Consider the following 23,521-nt stretch of genomic DNA (forward strand, 5'->3'; position numbering starts at 1 on the left):
ACTTTCTTCTTTTTCTTGAATGACACTGGTTTTTTCCTTTGCAAACAGCTCTCAGATGCACACCATTCTGAACCCTTTTCCTGCCTCCAGCCTTTCAGTTCCCATTTTCTCTAGGACAACTAGGACATAACCTTACAGATAACTTCCAGTCATTTTATTGTACTGATACTTGTCCTTCTTTTCTACTTGCTCAATCCCCTTTCCATTATATGAGTATGTTTCTAATGTCACACTAAATCATGACTGCCCTTCTGGGTGGCAGCTGTATCTTTATTTGTTAGTGGGTGACCACTTGTTGAGGCTTAACTGGTACAAAACTCACTCTAAAGGCAGAATGGGTGATGTTTGAATAAAATTGTATTAATGTTAGTTCACAGAGCCAGTGAAGTCTCTAAGGAAAAGTTAGAATAATAACCAATTCACCCAGGATCTGCCTCCCTTTTTAACTAACTTGAAATAAAAGTTACATTAAATGTTAAGTTCTGTGATATCCATTTATTTATTTCTAAGCAAATAAATTCTGAGAGGCAGTTTCCTTCTGTAGATGGATGTCTTTGCTTTACCATTTCCTGTTTATTTTCCCACATTTCATTTTCTTGTAAATCTGAAGTTCAGTTCATGCTATGAGATCAGAACTGGTTATAATACTTAAACAGCATAGTGAGAATAGCTGAAAGTCAAAATTCACTGACAGTAGAATACCTTAGCAAATCCTTGATACTCAATAAAAGCCTGTTTCAAAGCAGTTCTCTTTTTATAAAATAATTTATTTTTTTAATCAGCTTCTCTGACTTATTTGCTGGGATACCTGTAAGAGTAAGGCCTTTATTTTTCAAACCAACCCTCTGTTTGCTCTTTTATTAGAATTGCTAAATTAGTTTTGGAGAAGACATTAATGATCATATGGATAGTGCAATATGTTCCATCCATGTTATGATAACATATAAGTCTTTTATTTTTAATGGATCTCAGGTTTTTTTGAAGTACTTTAGATGTGCACAGGTATGTGCCTTTTCAATTAAAAGTCAGAGACCCCTCAGAGCTTTTCATGGATGGTGGTAGAATTTAACCAGGTTTTGGTGTTGTGCCTGTTGAACAATTGCAGTTCACCATTAGGCCACCATTATTCTTCTAACAGTTGATAGAAAAAAGGTGAGTAAGGTCTGATTAGTTTGGAGATAGGAGAGTTATTAAAGCTGAATAGCTGCCTGAGCCAGAAAGAAATACTGCCAGGAAGTGAATGATTCTTTGGAAATTGTTTTGAAATGTTCAACCAAAATTCATGTCATTGTTGTATTTATAATTTATTTAAGTTAGAAATAGAAAAAAATGACAGAAAGTAATAAAATATGGCAGTACGATTTGTAGTTTAAGGGGAAAAAAAATCACAATTTCACAGCAACATAAGCAGAACAGATTCTAATATGCATGTTGGATTATCAAAATTGCCTGTTATGAGCAGCTTGTAAGTCTAGCAAACACATACTTTTACACAGTTTTTGCACAGATTTTTAATGTAGAAGCTAAACTCTTTCAGTTCAGGAAAATATTTTGGAACTCATAATTTTCAGGTCATTGCATGATGTTCTCAACTATAACCCCTAATTCCATTCCCATCATGGTAGCTTCAGAGATAAAATAGAACTTGGTGCAACTTTTGCTATGATGTGCCCTACTCATATGTGTTTATTGAGGCATTGCAAAGAACAGCCATAGCAGCCACTGTGCAATGCAGCACACGCTGGTTATCATTTCTGAATCCATGTGGCTGCAGGGACAAGAATGACAAGTGTCTTCAGTACTCACCGTTCTTAACACGGTTTCTTAGTTTGCTATATTGTTCTTGTTCTTTTAATAAAGATAATTTTTAAGCGGCAATTCATATAAGAATTTCTCAGCTGGCAGGGTTCCTGAGCCGTGGGATTTCTGGCAGGAAAGCTGGGTGACATTGCTTAGAGCACCAAACAATCCAGATCATATCCAAGATAATGTGTAAGAATACCGAGAGGGTTCTTGGAATCTTGCTTCTATTTACGCTTCCTCTTGTCTTTCTCTGCTGTCAGGCTTTCTGTCAATTAATGTATGGAATGACAGGGCTAGCTTGTCTGTTCCAAATTAGACCATTCCATTATTTTACTTTATGAAGTTCCCAGCCTATGGGTAACTGCAAACTAGGAAAAAAACTTAGGCAATAGTTTGTGAATTTGAACAAGGCAGCATTTGAATGAAAAGGGAATTGATGCTTAAGCAAGTACCACTAGGCAAGTGGTACAGAGATTATTTTTGAGGGAATACTACATTTGGGTGTAAAAAATTTCAGTATTTGCTTGTACCAAGTATATGACATCTTCCAAGCTCTGGAGTTCTGCTCCAGCTTCTTTTTGTTTTGCACACTGTGCCAGGCAAGCAGAAGGAGCCCATAAGCTTTTTAGCACACAATATTGCTGTAAATAATTATTCCTTTTATAAAAGTTGCCTTTTGTTTGAGGTAGATAGAAGCAAAGCCAATTGCAAGGTCATTATAACCTGAAAGGACATCATGCTGGGTTGGGATTCTAGGGTATTACGTGACTGTCGCGAGGTTGGAAGTAGGTGTACTGGGGTTGTGTGGCAGAAATACTGCCAAAGGAGCCCCAGGAATTCCCTTGAGGTTTCCTGGGAATTCATGGGGACATACATTGTTATCATGATGTATTCTCCTGCTACATGAAATACCAGCACCACCAGCAATCTGTTTCCCTACAGGCAGAAGATGAGTCCAGAGTAGCCTGGGGACCCAGAGCTGTCAGATAAGGCAGCAGAGTTTTCTGGTTTGGCTGGATCAAGAATTCAAATCCACATGCTTTCTATGTGCTCTGGAAGGTCCAGCAATATGGAGTGACTCAGAGTTTCTGAATCAGCAGCTTGAGTTTGTACTCATACACTTAAGTGCATAAGTTTGTCACCCAGTTTTGGAAATGATGGCACAGGGCTTTATTTTCTCAGGAAACAGGAGTGCATCAGCAGCAGGTCTTTTGGTTCATGTATCATATTTACATAAGCAGAGGTTCACATTTAGGACAAGAAGACACAGTCTTTAGCTGTGCCAGGGAAGGCTTACACTGGACATTAGAAAGAAGTTCTTCACAGAAAGGGTGATTTGGCATTGGAATAGACTGCCCAGGAAGGTGGTGGAGGTGTTTAAGAAAAGACTGGACATGGGACTGAGTGCCATGGTCTAGTTGGCAAGATGGTGTTTGGTCATAGGTTGGACTTGGATGATCTCAAAGGTCTTTTCCAGCCTAGTTGATTCCATGATTTCTGTTTTTCTGAAATGACTGTCGTGAATTCGTAGGACTGGCTTACATTAAACAGTAGGTAATGATCAAGAGTAAGGGGGAAAAAAAAGAGTAAACTTGAACAAATAGGAGTGAGATAAATGAGTTAAATTGGAAAAGCAGCAAGAAATAATGTGCCTTGGGAAAATTACTAAAATGATCTATGGAGAGTGATATTGTTGAAGAGCTATTGTAATTATGTAAAGTAGTCAGCAAATCCAGGGAGCTGTCACATGTTTTATCAAACTGGTTAATTTGCTCTGTCATTTCTAATGTCTTCTTCATCCTACACAGTCCACACAGGCATGCAATAATGTATGTTTTCTTCATATGGCAAAGATTTTTTCCTTTTTATTTAGACCAACCATTATAATCCATCTCCTTCATTGTCAAAAGACTGCTGATAATTAAGAAATAATTAAAAGCTTGTACAAGAAACATTAATCCTTCCTTTTCTGAAAAGATTAAATTCCTGTTAAAGGTTTTCATTCTCTTTTCGATTAGAACTGCCTGTCCCAGCAAGGGCTTGTGAAATCATTTCAGTACGATCAACACTCAGCTTTCGGCCAAGTGTCAGACTGAGAAATATTTGAATGCTGTAACTGTTTATCAGAAATCAGTATTCTGAGCTTTGGTTTCTCTCAGGCTTTTTGATCCTTGACCTCCACTACTTATTTATTTAGATACTTATTTGCTGTCAATCAAGTTTGTTTTTAAGTTTACAGTAAATTAAAATCACAATGTATGACTCTTTTGTCTAGCAAGGATGGAATATATACTGAGACTAGCACTATATAGAAAATACAGTGTATAATTGTAAATACACTTTGGTATATACAAATCAGGGAAGAATCCCTAATGAAATGATTCTTCAAAACAACTCAGACTTTTGATCTTTGAAGAGCTGGAGATCAGAATTATTAAAAGGTCTGTTATTAGTGCTCCAGTATCAAAAGCTCTGCAAAAATATGAAGTGTCAAATCTGACATGACCTGTGCATCTTGATACATAGCCTAGATGCTTGATGACCTCACTGCAAAGGGCAGCTTGAGGAAAGGTGGCAAGAATATTCCTTAGAGCTGTTAAAGCCTTTCTCACCTCTTCTGCTTTCATTCCCTTTTTTCTCCCCTAGCCCCATCATCCAGCATGCCCTCTCCACATTGCTTCTTTTTCTGCTTTAATTTTTCAATTTGTTTTGAAAGACAACAAAAATTTCCTGTCAAGGTAATGTTTCAAGAGCTGGAGAGGAGCAGTCAGCTCTGACTGGCGGTGCTCTTGCAATCTGCTATGCAGTCTGCCAGGGTCATGCTGTAGCACACCCACTTCCAAACTTCAGGATCATTCCATTTTCCTACATAGTGCTCCAGCCAAGCAGAGAAAGAAACTCTGTCTTCTTTCATATTGTCCTCCTCCTTTGTCCTGTTAAGAAGGACAATTCAGAAAATAAACATTACTTATTACAGGAGCTTTGTAACATTTGCATGTGAACCACATCATCTAAGCATTGAAGCAAAACTAGCACTGCGTGGATACAATTTTTCTAGAAGCAAAAACTGGCTGCTATTAGGTATTTCAAATGCAGCTGAACTCTGCCCAAACTTAGAATTTATTCTGAGTGTGCCGACCATGAAAAACTGGCAACATAGTTAAAACTGAGATGAATGCATCAGAGATAGCACATTTGCTTCTAGAGTCACCAGACAGATCCCACAATATCACAGATTTGCATTTCCTCTACTATCATCAGTTAGTGCAGAGCTTCGAGAGTGCTCATAAACTTCCCAATCCCTTTGGCAGGAGACTCTGGGGAAGAGAAGGGCAGGAAAAGAAGCACGGCAGCAGCAGTGGAGGAGTGGTGCCTGCAGATCCTTCATCTGATCTCCTCCTGAGTCATTCCAAAGAAAATATTTACATGTCTAACCTACAAGTGTGAATTCTTAGACATCATATGGGAATCTGATAAATAAGGATTAGGAGGCAAGAATCTCTGCATCACAGTGAAATACTTCAGAGTCATCCAAAAAGATGATTTTGGATGTCTTTGAAGCGCAGAACCCATATTTGCACTAGAAAGTGAAAGTCTCATGTATGTTATGCCAGGAAATTTCTTTGTTAATTTAATGGCCATTAATATATATCAGTACAACTTTTAAGTATGTTGTAATGTCTCTTTTTGTGACCAGAAGCACTATTGCCTAGAGTTTGGAAAATGAAATTAGTATTCTCTGTGTGGCAGACTCTTTGTGTGTAGCTTTTGCATTTAGTAAAAGGAAATTATATAAAAGTCTGGGCTGTCATTCTCAATTTTGTACGTGACCCTTATGAAAATAAGGAAAAAACTCACCAATTTTTCTATTGTGTTTCCAAGGAGAATTCATAATTCAAAGGAAAAATATAATTATTCCTGGAATAAGCCAGTGCAAATAACAGTAGGACCTTTCTTTATTTGAACAACACTCCACCAAGTTTCTTTACAAACCTCAATTACGGTTGCTATATTCAATCTTGTTTGCTCTGCCAACCTGTAGAAATAGCTGTCACAGTTTGTGTTATGAATGCTACACTATGAAAGGGTCTGTGTATCCACAAAAATATCCAACATACACTGTCTAGTTCTCTCTGCAGACAAAAAAGGGAAATGTTAATGCCAGTCAGTTCTTCTTTATCACCAGAGCTGGGAGTGGATAGTTTTAGAAATGAAAGGAAGTGGCACAGTCCAAGTCCTTATTCCTGGTTGTTGTCTATAGTCAGCAGTCATACTTATCTTGTGTTACTCCGTGGTGATTGGATGACTTAATGAAATTAGAAAAGAAATGCTGTATTGTTTCAAAAAATATGTTTTGGAAAGTGTTTGCATAAGTATATGATAAAAATAATATTCACCTCCAAATGAAGGTTTAAAATTTTGTCTCCCAGGACATTTGATATAACTGTGTGAGAGAAGGAGAAATGAAAGAAAAAAGTGCATGCAGAAGGCAGTAGGTTTTATATGAGTGTCCTTCCTTCCAAATCAGTTAAATGAAAATGGTATAATCAAATACACAGCAGTTAGGAGTATGACTCCTAGTCTGGAAAACAAATTTTAGCATCCTGTCTGGCAGAAGATAGTTTAGGATGTGGTTAGAGGGGTGGAGCTGTAGGCAGAAGTTGTACCTTAGCAAATTACTGGTGAATAATTCTGATAATGAAACAAAACTAATTATTTGTTTGTGATGGCAACTGTAAAATATACTTTTTGATTGGTGATGCAAACAAGGTTGACATTGATGATAATTAACTTAGACTGGAGGGAGCAATGTTTTGAAAATTCAAATTAAATCAGAGCTGGTTTAAGTTGCAATATTTGTAAGGGAGATACAAACAGGTGTCTTAGCAACATGAACATCAAACCAGCTGATACCAAAATGGATTACAGTCTTTTAGTCCCATCTTCTATAGTCACATATAACAGGATATATCCACAGCCTTATGTATACTCATATGTCCTTAGTTGTGATCATTCATGCTCATATTGGGATTTCAAGGGCTGATCATCTTAGGAGAATAATTATTCTTGAGTTCCCAGCACTGATCTTCCAAATTACCTCTAAGCAGGGCATAAAATTAACAGCAGCTCCTTTTTCTTTTGAAAATGACATATTTGGAGGGTCCTGTGGAAATAAAATCCACTGAATAACTTCTTTACATTCCTCTAGTCTTTGCTGCTCTTTACAGGACAAACTATGGAAAGGAAAGGAAAGGTTAATGGGACTACATTTTACTTCAGTTCACGTCAGCATAAGCTTGGGGTGGCTTCCTAGTGACTGACTCCTGACTTCCTAGTGAGGTTACTCTAAATTTACAGTGATAGAAATTGAAAAATAAATTGACTCATAAGATTGCATGTCCTATTTTTTTTTTTTTTTTTTAATATCACAAAGCTTGTTTTGGCACTACCCTGGAATTTAAAATTCAGTTCAGAGAAATTAATGTGAATGTTCAAATAATGGCTTCTAGGCTTTCCTTGAAGGCGATTTAATCTCAGTTTAGAAATTGATTATTTTTCATTTAGTTTTGTACTGCGACTTTGTTTTTTAGAGTCACCATTTCAACCCATGCTATATCAATTTCAGCGATCAGGTACTAGGACATACTGCCTATCAGACTTCACTTTGCAGCAAGCTAACCAGAGGTCTTGTCAGCCTGATTCCTAAATTCCTCTAAAAGCAAGCAGTCAGTTCGACAGACAGTAGTAAAAACCAGAAAACATTTGAAACATTTTGGTGGTGTTTTCCTATCAGGCACAACTTAAATTGGAAACACTGTGTTCATTGCATATTTATTGGAGGTGTATAGAAAACATTTTTTCACATGAGAGCAACTTGGTTCTTTCTTTTAATGGAAAATGTCTTTGTGTCATGGGTAAGAACTGGTTGATTGTGGCAGTTAGACTTAAGCAATGTTTTAGATGACCTGGTGTATTATAGGATCAATTTGTGTTTGCAAAGTAAAATTTGACATTTAATGGTACTAAAAGAACTTCTGGATTATTTAGCTCTTACTGCTAATAACTAGATGAAAAATAGTATCAGGACAGCTGTTAGAATAAAGTGTGGACTTCCTATTTCTGATTTGGAGCAAGACCTAAATGTAGTGGCAGTTAATAGTTACAATCATGGGAAATAAAGCCAGAACATAAGCATTTTAAAAGTTTGTTAGAAAGCTGATTGGGTTTCTCTTAATGTTCTCTTGCTTCTGTCGGGGCACAGGAATCTCCAAGGGAGAAGGGGGAGGGAGGATGTGGGCAGCAAGAGGTGAAATATTTGTTTCTCAAGAGGTTAAACTGATTAATCAGTTTTTATCACAGCTCAGAGGACTTGTCTTTCCACATCTGAAAGCTGAAATCAGAAATGTGTAACTATGCCTTCTCTGCACTTCAGGCAAAAGCAGAGATGACAGGTTCGACCACCTTCCACATGTTGAAGAAGCACCATGAGGATTCAGGAAGCTTTTTTCCTTTGGCTGGAAGCATTAGGTCAGTTATACATGGAAGGCACAACTGTGCCTGGAGTTATTGCAGACACCAGTGATAGGGTGTGCTGTCACTGCAGAGAGCTACTGGAGAAACAGGGAATGAAGGAATCATCTCTCACTATGACTTTGTTTGCTGTCAGAAAGTCTAATAAAGCAGCTATGTTGTGACTATTGGTCACAATTGTTCCTAGTGTTCCTAAGATTTCTCTTGCACAGTTTTTCCTGTATTTTTATGTAAATAAAGAAAATCCTACAGAAAAACTCAGACTAGTCAAATAAAGCTGTGGTTTTCCAAGCAAGCATGGCTGGATATGAAGTAAACCAGCCTTCTCGCTTAAGAGGAAACTATGACTACATTTTCATGAAACAAAACTCAGAACTTGTGGACACATTAATGTAGTAATTTAATTGAATTAAAAGTTATAATTCATTTATATTACTACATAAACTTATGCTCCTAACAAAACTAAAGAATTGCTTTTTTTTTTAGCTATCACTGTTCTGGTTTTTAAATTTCATTTTTAAATTTCCAACTACCTTTCATCACTGTATGAAAAAATACTTGAAAGCTGAGCAGGGCTTGGTGATTTTGTTGTTTTTTGGGTTTTTTTTTTTTAATTTCTTTCATCTTTGGCACGGTGATAATTATATGTAGTTTGAATATCTTTGGAAAAAGTAAATGATAAGCAGTACTTGTATCATCCCATGTATGTAACAGTCCTAATACAGATGTTATACTCTTACCTGGATGCTTTTATCTTAGAAACTTAGTATGCTTTGCAGACATACATAAGCTGTTTAAACAGTGTATAAGATGATGGGAGTCTATAGAGGTAAAATCTATTCTTGTAAAAACCAGCACTATTTTGGTATTCTTTTAGAGAAACTGCATTTTTGTTAACACACATTTGAGTAGTGATTTAATGGCAGTATTCATTTAGGATGAAACAAAACTCTGTTGAGAAGTCTAATACAGCTTTAGGAAAAAAATTTAAGTCAAAGTCCTATGGGGACCTCGCTGCTGCATAAACTTCATGCTACCTTTTTGCATGAGCATATTTTCCACTTTGAAAACATAGCATGAAGATCTTCAGTTTTGAAACTGATTTTGAAATTGAAGGGAGTTTAAAATTAAAATTGTACATCTCTATTTCTGTTTTTATTTTGTGTTTTAAATTCAAGAAGCAGAGAAATCCCTGAGATGTGGAAAATCATTGTGTATACAAAACCCCTGTAGTGCATTTTTTGCAAGGACAACCTAAGGTGTATCAAGTACAGCATTTTTCATACCTCAGCTGTTGTTAAAATTTCCTTATACAGTTAGTTATTATTTTGCAGTTAGATTTACTATATTGGGACCTGCACTGAAACTCAAGGAATAGAATTTGGCTGCTATCCATTTTCACTTTTTGCAACAAAAGGTGTTCGGGGTCTGCTGGAAGTCTGTTGTTCCTTATTGCTTCAGGCTGCACAGCCTCCTGAGGAGGCACTATGCTGAAAGAGCACCACAGGCATTGGGTTTCCTAAAACTGAGACACTCACTTCCCCAGCTCTGCTCTCCACAGGTCATGAATTAATCTCTTGCTTGCTGCCTGGGGTATTTCAGATGTATCTACAAGTCTCCTTGGCTGTCCTTTCCTCCTTGATTTCTCTTCAATATACTAATCTAGATTTAAAGGTGCATTGATGCAGAAGTGTCTTCCCTCCTTATCTTCTCAAACGTCCTCCACTTCTTAATAGCCCTCTGTGCAGGGGGATGCCCACCTCCACACTGCCTGTGGGAGCAGTCCCTGGTAAGTATGGTGCTTACATTACCTATTTGCAAAAGTAGGGGAAAGTTTAAGCTAGCCCCATACCTTGTGGTCATGTCTCAGCCCAGTTGTAACATTAATATAGGCTCAAATCCATAGAAAAAAACCCTGTGTCCCTGCTGAGGTGAAATTAGCTTGAAGGGAGAAAGGTAGAGAAATCTTGCACAACACATCAAAATTGAACTGTTTCTGGCTTGAATCCCCAGCAGCAGTCTCCTCATAAATTCATTTTACTTACACAAATTAAAAGCCTTTAGCCCAGTTTTGAATGCAGATCTTAGTGCAATGTACAGAACTGAGTACCTTGTAGGTATTTGCAGAATATATTTAGTAATCAAATAAATCCTGTTTCATTAGGACTAGAACGACATTTCACTTGGCTGGCTTTCACTCACAAACCTCTCTCTCAATCTTTCTTTATTTCTTCTCTCCCTGAAAAACCCATCTAACACTGACATTTTAGATTTTTCATTTAATTCTATTACGGAATCGGATAATTTGGCACTTCTTGTGCTTTTGACAACTTTTGAATATAAGATGTCAGTGACACCCAAAAGAGGCACCTCTGTTTTGCTGTTGGTGTTCTGATATTGGAGACTTATATATGCCCAACTCAGTATGACCCAGTGCAGGACATGGGTGTGTGAGACTGGCTGGATATTTTGTAAATGGCCAAAATTTCTGCAGCTGATTAAAGAGACATCTCTTTTCCTTAATTTTTGTTGCTGCTGGGTAGGCACAATGTAGAGCTGAGTCTGGATGCACGGCTGATTGCTGCTTTATCAACCCCATTCACAGATGGAAAATTGCCATTTGCTCTGTGCAGTGTGGTGAAATCTGTGCAGATGCCACATCCATTTGAAAGGTAATTGACTATCTGTTGGATACATGGATTTGTCTTATTCTGAGGTGTTGCGGGCTTCTAAAACACAATATCCAGCCTTGGCTCACAGGAGCAGACTAGGCATAGGGAGAGCAGTCAGGCCTGAGGAAAAAGCAGACAGCTTTTAGCTGATGTTTGGACCTGGCTTTGCCACATTAAACATGGTTTGTGGAGTGAAGAGGACTGCAGGACAAAATGGGAGACAATTGTTCGTGAATGTCCAAAGCTGTAGAAATCATGCAGTATGTTCACATGAGATGGTGCGATGTAGTGAAATAGCCCCTCCAGCTCAGGCTGTGAGCTGTTTCCTAATATATTTTGTATCCTGAAGGGCTTTTCTTGATTTTCTGAAACCTTCCTGAGAGGACTCACACACTTAAAATCTTCTAATGGCTTTTTCAGCAATAAGGAGCATTTTACAGTGAATGTTTTACCCTTTGTAGTCAGTGAAACTGGTTGTTATGTGCATCAGAGACACAGGAAAGGGAGTCACTCCTGATGTGAGGGATCACTGGTTTCCAACTTTTCTTTCCAAAAATCCAGTGAAGGTGTTGACCATACTTTAGGAAATGTTGCAGATCCAAATCATATGTATTGCATTTGAACTCACAAATAATCAGCCGCTGTCCTTAGCTAGAGGTCAGTCAGTGTTCACATCAAGTTTAGATCACATTTCACCTCCTAGTAAATCTCTGGAAATAAATGTCATCTGGTCAGGCTACTCATCATCTACTCCAGGTTAGGCTACTATATGACAATGTCAGTTGATATCTTAAAACTAATAGACTACCACTTTTTTCACTTTTGCCATTTAAAAAAAAATGGACGTAACTAATCTGTGCACAGTTTAACACCCTACAGTGTTGGTAGCGAACAAACTACATCCCTCTTTCTTTGTTTCACAAATAAATAGAAAACAGTCTTGAAATAGTTGCTTTAACAGAGAGGATTACAAATGGGACATCGTTGGACATTTTGTGACTATTCTACTGTTCTCAGCCATTATTATTTGCAGCAGAGTCTTTCAGTTTTTATTTTTCTTCTGTTTGGGAATAGCTTGTTCTTGTAATTGATCCCTGCAGGGATTTTGTATCTCAAACTTCCTTTTTAAAGGATATTTCCAATTAGGCCAGCAGTATGTTTATATGCTGGGATAAAAGAAGCATGCCACTTTCAGTAGAATGAATCAACTTTTAGGTTGTGAAGAAAATGTTAAGGATGTCTAAGATCAAAGCTTTTAACCAAACTAACAAGAAAACATGTCACAAAGGAAGAATTATCTTTCTGCAGAGAAGAAAATCTTTGTAAGAATTTGGTCATAAATGTAAAGCCCTCAGTATGCAGACTCCAAAGTCAAGATATGTTCATAATTTTTGCTTTAAATATACTGAGAAGAAATGCAGTGCCAAAACTAGGATTAAATGATTTTGTTAGTGATATCTGTTCTTTTTCTATGAAGAACCACAGTTAAAAATACAATTATATGCTGTGATGTCACATTTCTAATACTGGGGGGAAAGGCAAGTAGGAGTGAAGGGGTAGCAAAACTTATCAGATGCTGAGCATTTTGTCTGTGGGGATGCTAATAAAGAAAAACTCTTACTCATAACATTTTTTTAAGGGTGAATATATTTTGCTTAAAATGAGTCATTACTGCATTATTCTATTTTCATCATGTATATTTTTCACATATAAAGCACAATAGAGGCTTTACCTGGACACCCAATACGTTTCCTTCTTAGTTTCCAAATATAGCCATGCTAATGTTTAGAAACAAGAGTACTATCAGCAATTAGAGATAATTCCTATAAAAAACCTGTTTTCTTCATTGTGACCAGTATGAACTCAGTAAAACTTTGTATTGACTGGCTGCAGTCAATAATAGTGGCATTCGAGTGTCATTTACAGCACAAGACTGGAGTTTATAAAGCTGTCATTAATGTTGTAGTTTTTTTGCCGCAAGTGTATTTTGCTAATTGTCTTCAGTATTGCTTTGCTTTTGTTTTAAAGATATGATGTATGAAATAGTACTGATATGACTGGAGTTTCAGTATTGCCTTTTAGTTACTTTTATTGATCATCCTTTACTTGCTTCATTGAATTTGCAAAGGTCCTTTAAATAACTGCTCTCAAAAAATGAACCCTCAAGACCTAGTAATTAAAATTAGTCTGTGGTCTAAACCTTTGTCTTGACAGACTAATTGAAGTATAACTCAGGGTAAGAACACCTGGTTTTATTGGATTGTTCCACCAGCTTGTTTCCAGATGCTGAATCATATCTCTGATGCAGGTCCTATCCCTGTAATCTAGATTTCTCATATTCAAAGGAGACAAGTGAACTGCATTTCCCAGGATTACTGCTGTTTATGTGTGACTCATGCACGAGGGCTGTTGTTTGACTGAGCTGATGCAAAAGCAGAGCTTTCACCCTTCTGTAATCTCCTGCTGACTGGGCAGCTGACATGTGGCCATAACAGCAGGAGAGCGCTGACACACCACCCGCAGTGCTGTGACACTTCCATTCACACTCTTTCATTTCACCTAAGTAAGATGAAAAGTATCTCTGCCTTTCTGAGCTGACATCTTCTCCTCTCATCCCCTCCTAGTTATCAAGCCGTGGCAGAGATAGGTTTTCAATAACTCCTCACTTCCACCAGTCAAATAAAATTATATATATTTTCAGATTACATTCCTCAGGTTTCCACAGCAATTTCAGCTCCAGGTAAGAGAAAGACTCAGAATTAAAAATTTGAGGATCTGTGGGATTAAGAAATCATTAAGCACTGATCTTCATCAGTGGATATAGTCCAAAATGATAGTCCCTAGATGTCCCTACTCATAGTGCAGAAGTGTTTTAGCTCTCATTATCATCATTGTTCAGCTCTTATTTCAGTAGAGCTTCATGTCTCAGCCTGGCTATCCTCTGGCACAGGGTGTATCTGTGGATTTCGAAGCAACAAGACTTTTTTTTTGCTGGATGTAGTCTATGAGCAGTAAGTGTTCATTGGTGGGAACAATTTCTCAAATTACTGTTATTAGTACTTTTTGCATGAATGCAAGCAAACCATAATTGACTAAAAAAAGCCCTAAAGGAATAAAAGTATTTTTCATCAGAAATGAAAACTGACGAGCTCCTACAAGCACAAAAGGGCACAAAAATGTGATTCTTGTCAAAAGATGTTGTAAACCTTTTTTATTGTAGATAAGAGACCTTCAGAAGATGAAAACTTTAAAACCTGTGATCACATTTTTATTGAGTTTCAGGTGTGAATGTCGTGAAGTAAGCCTTTTTCATTACAGTTGTTCCTGATACAAATAACATTTGAATTGGCAAGGTAAATATGTTCTCAGAGTCTATAATAGCAGAGAACAAGTCTTTAATTTCTCTAGTGCTGGATTCTTCCGTTGCAAAACGTTTAGGTGCCAAATATATCTTTCTCTCAGAATAAACTTAAAAGCTATACATTTTTCTAGACTTGAAAAACTTTAGATAGCTAAAACTCATTTGACCCTCTAGTCCATCTATTTGCTAGTAGGAGTTTCTTTCTTATAGTACTTCTCACTTGCCAGTTTAATCTGTTTAGGTTGTTTGCCAGTTTGGCATTTTAAGAACTTTCTTTAGAGCTTCAAATGTATCCTATAATCTAATAGTTCATGGTGCCAGATGTCATAGTATAGCCCTCAGCTGAAACCAGGACACCAGGAAATAATCTTCCCTTTGCTTGTATATAATTGAGTACCCTCCTAATAACACTTAATAAAGTCCTTCCTTTCTTGGAGCTGCACTCTTGAGGGTTTTGCCCCTGCTCTCATCCTCTTCATTATTTCTGAGATACTTGTGCTTCATTGCTGTGAATAATTTATTTGAAGATGTAGGCACAACCTGTGAGAATAATAATGTTTCACTTATTCTGTTACAATTACCAATATTACTTGGTGCCCCTCTACACTTTAAATATTTCTCCTGTACTTGTTATTTTGTTTAAACAATATGTTTCCTCAGTCTTTTCCCATAACTCAAGGACTTCTATTCCTCAAACATTTTTGGGTTTTTTTTTTCTTTAATCTTTAGTTATTTTGTTAGTATTTTGTACAGATTAAGGTGGCTGGACCAAAACTCTCCATTACACTGTGGTAAGACAGATGTATCTTTCAACCTTTCAGTATTCTTAATATGAAGTATCATAGAAATTTACTTAAGTCTGTGGGTCATAAAGATGTCTAAGGCAAACTGAAATTAATTTATAATTAAAAGGTAAAATCTTGTTTGGGTAAAAAAAATAAATAATGTAATTTTCTTTTTCTGTTCATATGTCAGAACTTCAGAACCTCAAAAGAACTTTCTCCCTTAACCGCAACATATATTACTACTACTGCTGAAATAGCATGAGGCAAATAGCTCCCATGTAGGCTTAAAGTGTTAAGGATATCAAGTTCTGCAGAATCAATTTGAAACCTTTAGCCTGAAACCTATTCCTGCTTGAAATGTTTTCAGTTCACCTGTTAAAAAATTACTAAAATAAGATTAATTCAAATTAAAATAAACACATCAAAAGATGATGTCTCTCCAAAGTAATTTATTTTTGCAACTTCTCCAAAATTCAGCGTTAATATTATGAACTACTGAGTTCATTTGGATAGTTAATATTTCAAATGAATATGACTGTGAGGTAGAAAACCTTTTATCCTCAGAAGGATGATGTTTTTAATTCTTTTCCATTTCCCACCAATTTTCTTTTTATATATACTCTGATTCTGTAGTCTCAGATTTGTAACTGATATTCTATTATGGAAATCAAAATCAATAGCATGGACAATTTTTTTTCACATTGGCAATTGCACAGATATTTGCATAGTATTTTTTTCTGATCAGGACCAGTGGGTTTTCCAAAAGATGCTACTGGGAAACACCTTGGTAGTGCAGAGGGACTATCTATTGTTCCTGCACTGATACAGTAAAGAAGTTAATGCAGTATCCATTAGCAGCGACTGAGTATCCATTTTCTTTCTCCATTATTTTAGCCCTTGCCCACAATGTACTTGCTGCCTGGCATTTAGGATTCTGATTCATTAACAAATGGGAGAAAAGAACCTTAATATTTCTAGTCAAATATGTTTTTCTATGAAATTCAGATCCAAGCATCTGTCAAAGTAGTTTTGCTACATGTATTATAATACACAAGTGTGTGTGTTTTATATATAAAATATGCAAAAATACTTCTTTGATATCAAGAGTTTTCTAACTCAAATACTTAATATCTGGGATTGTATTCTGGCTCACTGGAAACTTTGAAGACAATTTTTTTTTTTTTTTTTTCATGTAAAAGTACAGTTTCCAAGAAGTAGAAATACTTGCACTAAAACTTTCAGTAGAAGTATTGTCTTGGTAAAAATCTGTATGAAAATTTCAGGTAGATTTTACTCTGTAGGTGGTGACTTGATTTCATTTTTGTCTGAACTCAGTATGCCCTGGAAGTTTCTTGCCTCTGAATATTGAGACAGCTGTACTAGCCAGAAAACAAAATTGGAACTTGCAAACACTGCATGGCTTTATTGTCTGTGATATAGATGCAAAGTGCTGTAAGTCACTGCAGTCCACTAAAGGTGGGCCAGAATTAAATATCAGCATGTCAGAAATTCTTTCAGGAATAGAAAGTTCACATTTCACTTATGTCTGGTTTCTGGTTGTTTAATTGACATTGTTTCCTACAAGAGGAATTTGCAGGCAAAAATAAATCACATATGCTGCTGTAATAGAAATATAAAGTATGTGTTGATTAAACTTTTTCCTAGAATTTTGTAGTGTCAGTAACCATTTTTACTCCCTAACAACCATTGCACATACCTGTAGATTGCAGTCTGACAATTATTGTTATCAGGAAAAAAGCAGCCAAACTTGCTACATATGGCTGGTTCCATTTTGTGCCAGAGAATCCTGTGTGCAACCCTGCATGGCTGGAAAAGATCTGAGAAGCTTCAGGGATTCTGCTGAAGTGCCCTTGGGGATCTCAGATGGAGATACAGAGGCAGAGGAAAAAGCAAATGAGAAACTGGCAGTAAACCAAGAGGAGTGTTCAAATGAAGGGGACTGACCATTCTCAGGACTTCTGCTAGAGTTTGGTTTATTTGTTCATTTCCAGTTAACATCCTTATCATTTGGCACTCTGTAAAAGCTCCTAGCCTTTGTGTACAGGATCTTCATTACCACCCAGAAAATCCTTATCAGCTAAATTAGTATCCATGAAAAAAATCTATCCCAGCCTAATTCCTAAATTTATTTAAAATAGTAGGTATTTGGGGATTACAGGTTCTGCTTAGTATGCTACAGCTGGCACAAAAAAATTAGGCACCTTGGGCAACTGCAAGCCTAAGTGTGAAGGACCAATTTGGGGATGTAAATTGCTTCTTCCTCAGAGTTGCTGAAATCTTACTCAAGGTTGGATTATTACTAATCTTGTACAGGCACTCAAGGCAGGAAGGACAGAAACTGTGAAAAGCTGCTGTCTCCCTGTTTGTGCAGAGATGAGGTTCCAGCTGCAGCACTCCCTGAGTGAGATGTGTGTGATACCAGTGCAGAGAGAGGTACCAATCTCCTGGAAAGTAACAAGCTGAACAAAGCCTGTTGTTTCTCAGCAGCCAGTGAACCTCTTGTGCCAGAAAGCAAGTAAGGAATCTCAGTACAGCCTGCCTCCTTGGGAGGAGAGAGAGCTAACTGTGTGCTACAGGCAATCACTCGTTACAGAGAATTTATTCCTCTAATTTTAGCACACAGAAAATGAATGAAAGCTGCAGTAGAAGTTCACTGATAGATACACACACATATATGTATAGATATATACATACACAGTGTCGCTCACAGCATGGTTGTAGTTGGATGACTGCATGTAGTGGATCTTTAGAGTCTTTGATTTGTCTTCCTACAAATTTCCCATTTCTCTTGTGTCTAACAAAAAATGTCTGTGAAAAAAACCTAAATCTGGTGTGTATAAATAGTACAGGAAAATTGAGGGAGCCATAAAACAGTTGATAACCATTCTGTCCTTGTTTCACAAATACTCCATAATCACTGAGAAAACATTCTAATGGAAAGGTATTTGTATGTTTGCACATGAGTACAGATACATGTATCTATTTCACATGCATGTCTTCACTCATAACTGATCTGCACAGCTTTGATAAACCTGTCTCTGGTAATAAACTGTTGTTAGAAGGAGTTAAAGATGTGGTCTGAGACAAAAGAGACAATCTTGCCAGCAGTCTCTGTAAATACACATATGCATTGTAGTGACATTGGTAGTAATAAATCCCATAATCCATGTATCAAACTGTCCTCTGTTCACTCTTGTTATGAGGTACTTTTAACTTTCCAAAATATATTCATTTAAGTAAGCTAGACTGTATGTGTTTGTATAAATGCATAAATATATGCACAATATATTGATCCCTGACAAGAATCAAAGTAGTGATCTGTTTGGTACATGGATACTGCCAAACAGGAAAAATGAAAGATAAAGTTTGGCCACATATCAGTGCAGGGTTGCCTTGCAGTAGTGGGGTAACAGGAATACGTCACTCTGAGGAAAAGATTTCCTCCTGGATATAAAGCAGAGCTCTAAAACCGTGAGGTAGAGATCTGGCAAGGTTGCCAAGTACGGATGAGCCAGGAATTCAAGGACCTGGACAATTGCCCTTGATAGGAAATGTGTTCTGTCAAAGAAAAAAAAGCCCTGCTGCAATATTTGCAGCATTAACTTACTGTAAAAGGTTAGCCATCTAACGCTTTGCTTTATTGAAAAACATGATCCATGACTTCTGTTATGATGCTTGTTATAACTCTGCTGGATTCTAGGTTAAGATTTTCAATCCATATGAAACTATTCCTTATATTTGCTTGAAGAGAGTGGTTCAGTGTTTAGAGATACTAAAAAATTCAAGACAAATTAGCAATTCTTTGAGAGTTGAGGAAATGAAAAATTAATTATATAGACTCAGTGTTTTTGTAAATAATTAGCTATAGTCTTGACAATTAAATACATTTGGGGTTTTTTTTCTCCTTGAATAGATAAACTGAGGCACAAATCAATTAAAAGCCAAGACCATAAAGTTTATATGAGTCTGCATTTTGATGTTCACCTTGAGCCATCTTTAATCTTCTAGACTTTCCATACACACAAGTCAATAGCTTAGGGTAAATGCTGCTTTGCTAGCCCCATTGAAAATTCTATCATGAGGAACTTAGTTTCAAAGTCTCTGTAAGAACTAAAAAAAATGTTGACTACTAAACTAAATGGGTGACCTGACTCTCAGCAGTGTTAGCAATGTCAGATGAGAGCTCTCCTTTCTCCAAAGGCTATGTGGCAGAATCCCCTCGTTGTGGGATTTGGGAGTTTAGCTCTAAAATTATCACCTAACTTCTTTTTCCTTAAAAGCTGATGAACTGATCCTCCAAAACCCTTGGACTTTGTAAAAACCTCAGCTCCATCTAGTTATCCAAGGTTTTGAAATTTTGTTTTTAATTATAATCCAAATGAGAATTATATGAGTGAGTATGAGATGCAGTTATCAGACAATACTAGAATGCCATATACCACATGTTAATGGTTTCTAAAAACATACCAGTATAATTAGCATAACCTTGTATCTGATTCTGCCACCAGGCAGTATTCCCATATTGTCTCTAAGGGTTTACTCCTGTGTATTAAGACAGATTTCTTTCACATCTTTGGAGCATTGATGCTTTAATTCCTTTGGTGACAGTTCTTCCGTGTCTTCAGGTGGATCAAAAATGAATGCTATTGGATCAAATTTTCACTTGAGGCATGGATTCCATTTAGAAGACCAAGGGAAACACACTCTCTTGTAATTCAGTTTGTTCTCCTGAACCTCCTATGGGCCTTTTAGGTCAGTACTGCAGTAGTGCTTGATGGAAACAAAGTCTGATGCTTGATACAAGCCTTTTGAAAAAGAGACTTAGAAAAACTCTACTTTGAACAATTTCTGATGAGATTGTACCTGCACCTCACCAGAGGAACAGATAATTCCACTTTTATAAGCCTTACAAAGAGAGTTGGCCAGAAAGCTTCAGGTACAGAAATTTCCACTGCTAAATGCATTTTTCAGGAAATGGAAGACTTTCTCTGGAATCTAGCAATTTTGTTTACATCTTTTGGATGTAAAAGGATGTAAATGCATTATGTAGACTAATGATTAATTAACTACTGATATTTTTAAAATCTAAATATTTAAAACACTTAATGACATTATCAAAGTAAAGTCTTTTGACATTGAAATAGTTTTACTACATTGTCGATACAAAAACCTGCTTGGATTCCAAATAAAATAAAATAGAAAAAAGCCCTAAACCTGTCTGAATTTGAGCTATTGCCTTTTCATTCCAAGAAATAAAAAATTTAAAAGGAACATTTCTTTTGAGGAAAAACTAGGGATTTTAACATGCCCAGTTTGGCCTGTCCTGAGCTGCTCCAAACATTCTAGCAAATGAGTCTTTTTCAAGGTTTCTCTGCTCAAAGTCACCATTTTTTTTACCATTTTTACACTGATAAGTCCATATAGTTTTTGCAGTTTCATTAAGAATGCTGGGAAAAACTCTGCAATTGGAAAGTTGATTTTCAAACTATAGTTTTAGAAGTCCAGGTGCACTTTACGCTGCCTTTGCCTGAAGAAATGCATTAATTATGGCCTCAGGGATACCTGGAAACCAAATTTAGTTACACTGAGCTAAGAAAATTACAACTATCTTTAGATGTAGCCAGTATTTTTCCATAGTTCATAGAGCTATTTTGAAGCTCTGCCATCAATCACAAAATTATATTTAAATTAGATTGTAGATTTTAAAAGCTTCAGTAGAAATAGGTAATAGTGAGAGTCAGAGAGAAAAATATTTTCCATGCTGAGATCTGGAAGCAGCTGGACTTCCTATAAGTTCAAGTCATTAATTTCATTGGCACCATCAGTTATGTTTGACATGTAGGACCAATACCTTTCAGATAAACTATTGGAATTATGAGGGAGAGGTTTTTCATGGAATTTGAGAAAGCAGTTTCTGATTTGATATGATTTGTTGAATTCTCTGTTTAGTATATCTGGTCAACTATGCAATGGCTAAGGAGATTAAGGGACCTCCACCAGGATCTGTGCAGTATTTGTGTAAGAAGCAGCTGTATTTGGTTCAGGAGATCTCCTTCCATTTTCTGTTTCAAGCAAAGTGCCATCACATTGTCAGGAGAGGATGTGTCACAGAGGAATGTCTCCTTCGCATGTAAATGTTGGCTGGACTTTCATAGAGACTGAGGCTGAAAGGGCAAAGTGATCCACAGACCATATTTGTTCTCAGGGCTGGTAAATGGTCAGTTTGGTCCTCAGCAAAAAGAATTAACTTTTTTATTCTTTGTTTCACAATTATGTTTTCCTTCTAGTATTCTTTTCTAGTCCTTAATGAACTACAGTAGTTTAAGGGATTAAAAGCCCCGAAATAATAGCAACAAAAACCTACCACACACAATCCTAAAATAAAAAATACGGCTTATAAAATCTATTGAATGAGATTAGGATCAGTTATGCTGCAGGCTGATGGAAATATGCTAGGTTATGAATAGGGTACTTCATGGGGTTTTTTTACCATTTTGGTGTGTGGGATAGAGTGTTCCTTTAGTTAGAGAAATAATATGTTACACCTTGCTGTTGGGAGCTTTGTGTAATAAACTTCCAACGTTTTATAAAACGCTCAGATGAATGACAGTTGTAGAGCATAGTTTCAGCAGAATTTATTTCCTTGGAATCTTAAAAGCACCTGCATAAAACCAACATGTGAATCAATTAATTTTTGTTTAGTTTTAAAATTGCATAGCTTTACATTCAAGGTGCTTTATTTTCCAGGCTTATCAGTCATGACTACATGTGTGGTCTCTACAGGCAACATGTTCTCTACAGATATAGTAGACTTAGGCACATTAAATCCATAGTAGATTTATCCAGATTTAAGAACATGCATGCATGAAGAACACAGGGCAGCACAGGAGGTATTTGTAGGGCTGAGCTGTGGAGCACTGAGGAGCTAAAGGTTCCCCAGTGATTCCAGGTGATTTCCTGCACTCAGGTGTCACCCATCTAATCCCTGACTCCTACACATAGTTCAGAATTCAACCATCTCTATTTGTCCAGTGGGGAATTGCTACAGAACTAGTTGACCTCATCATTCTCTGACTGCAAAAAAAAATCTAGTGGATATATGCTGCCAGTTCTTTTAAAGTAAAAGCAAAAAAGCTGTTTGTTATGTATATCCCACATTCACTCAGATCTTGGCTTACCTATAATGTCCAATATCACCCAAGCATATAGAAAGTATACAGATCATTGTTTTCTTTCTGGGTAGTAAAAAAAGGAGAAAATACGGTGGATCATTTTGGTACCTGATATGTTTTATGCAATTTTGATGCAGTTTAGTAATTAATTTTTTTGAATCCATTCTATAAACTGCAGGTTTAACTTGTAGGGAAACAAACACTTCTTTACAGACAAGCATATTTGGAAATTGCTGCTTCCTGTTGACTGCATTTTGAGTGAAAACATAAATGCTGTGCTTCATTTACTATGATCCAGACTTACTATTGATTTTTCAGAAAAAAAAACTTGAAAAATAATCATTCTTCACTCTTTTATACTTTCTGAACTTATTTGCCTCTGTGAATTATTAGAAAAATCATTAGTAAGAACAGTAGGGCATTATTCCAGTTTTGCATGGATGGAAGTGAACTGTATGAAAAATGAGAGGTCAATAAAAATTTGTAGAAAAGTCATATTAGCACAGATATAAAGAAACTCTGACATTTGGGTATATTTAGAAAAGGTTAGGGTGAAGATCTTATGGCAAACAGAAGAATAAAATAATGAAAAAGAGATCAGGACTGTTTGTTATTTAAAAGGCTACATCAAAATCTATTAAGAGCATGATAGTGCACGGCAGCCTGGAAGTGAAGAACATGAGTTGTCTAGCAGAAACCTCATAAGGACAGATAAGTCACTCCAACAAGCTTTTGAGCACATGGAACAGGCTGCACCCAGAACCAGAGGGAGTCTCCCATGCAACTCCCTTGAAGGTTAAATTTATGCTTTATTGGCTAGCAGGAGGCTCATACACAGAGAGAACTTGCAAAGCCCCATTAAAAAAGCGCAGATTTATTAAGCCAGTTGATGGTGACCTTCTGCAATGCTGAATGATCTGAATTTCACCTCTAGGTTTACTTGCACTGTGTCCACTTCTGAAGATGAGCAAAGGCAGCAGACTCAGGGTCCTGTCAAGTGGCTGTTCTGATTAGGTGCGATAGCATCGCTCAAGACCTGGCAAAGTATCAGTATTCCACTTGGGTTTCTCAAATCAAACTTCACTTAGACATGCAAACTAAGGTTTGATATTTACCTGGCTTTAAGGAAAAGGTCAAATTAAATAGCTATTAGCTGTCTCCTATTAGCATTAAGGA

At 36.7% G+C, this 23,521-nt stretch overlaps 1 protein-coding gene across 10 annotated transcripts in view; it reads left to right on the forward strand.

Annotated features, from left to right (window-relative positions):
- The window catches only part of CHRM3 (cholinergic receptor muscarinic 3), a 265,817-nt gene that overhangs the window by 224,544 nt on the left and 17,752 nt on the right, over positions 1-23,521 (forward strand). The window contains exon 1 of one of the 10 annotated variants that reach the window (XM_069010358.1): positions 10,978-11,006. The exons of the other annotated variants lie outside the window; for them this stretch is intronic. Coding sequence (XP_068866459.1) covers positions 10,987-11,006 — 20 coding nt within the window. The 5' untranslated portion in view covers positions 10,978-10,986. Of the gene's footprint in view, positions 1-10,977; positions 11,007-23,521 lie in introns of those variants that run through there. 10 annotated transcript variants of the gene reach the window in all.

This window comes from Aphelocoma coerulescens, chromosome 3 (genome assembly GCF_041296385.1).
Source record: "Aphelocoma coerulescens isolate FSJ_1873_10779 chromosome 3, UR_Acoe_1.0, whole genome shotgun sequence".
Classification (NCBI taxonomy): Eukaryota; Metazoa; Chordata; class Aves; order Passeriformes; family Corvidae; genus Aphelocoma; species Aphelocoma coerulescens.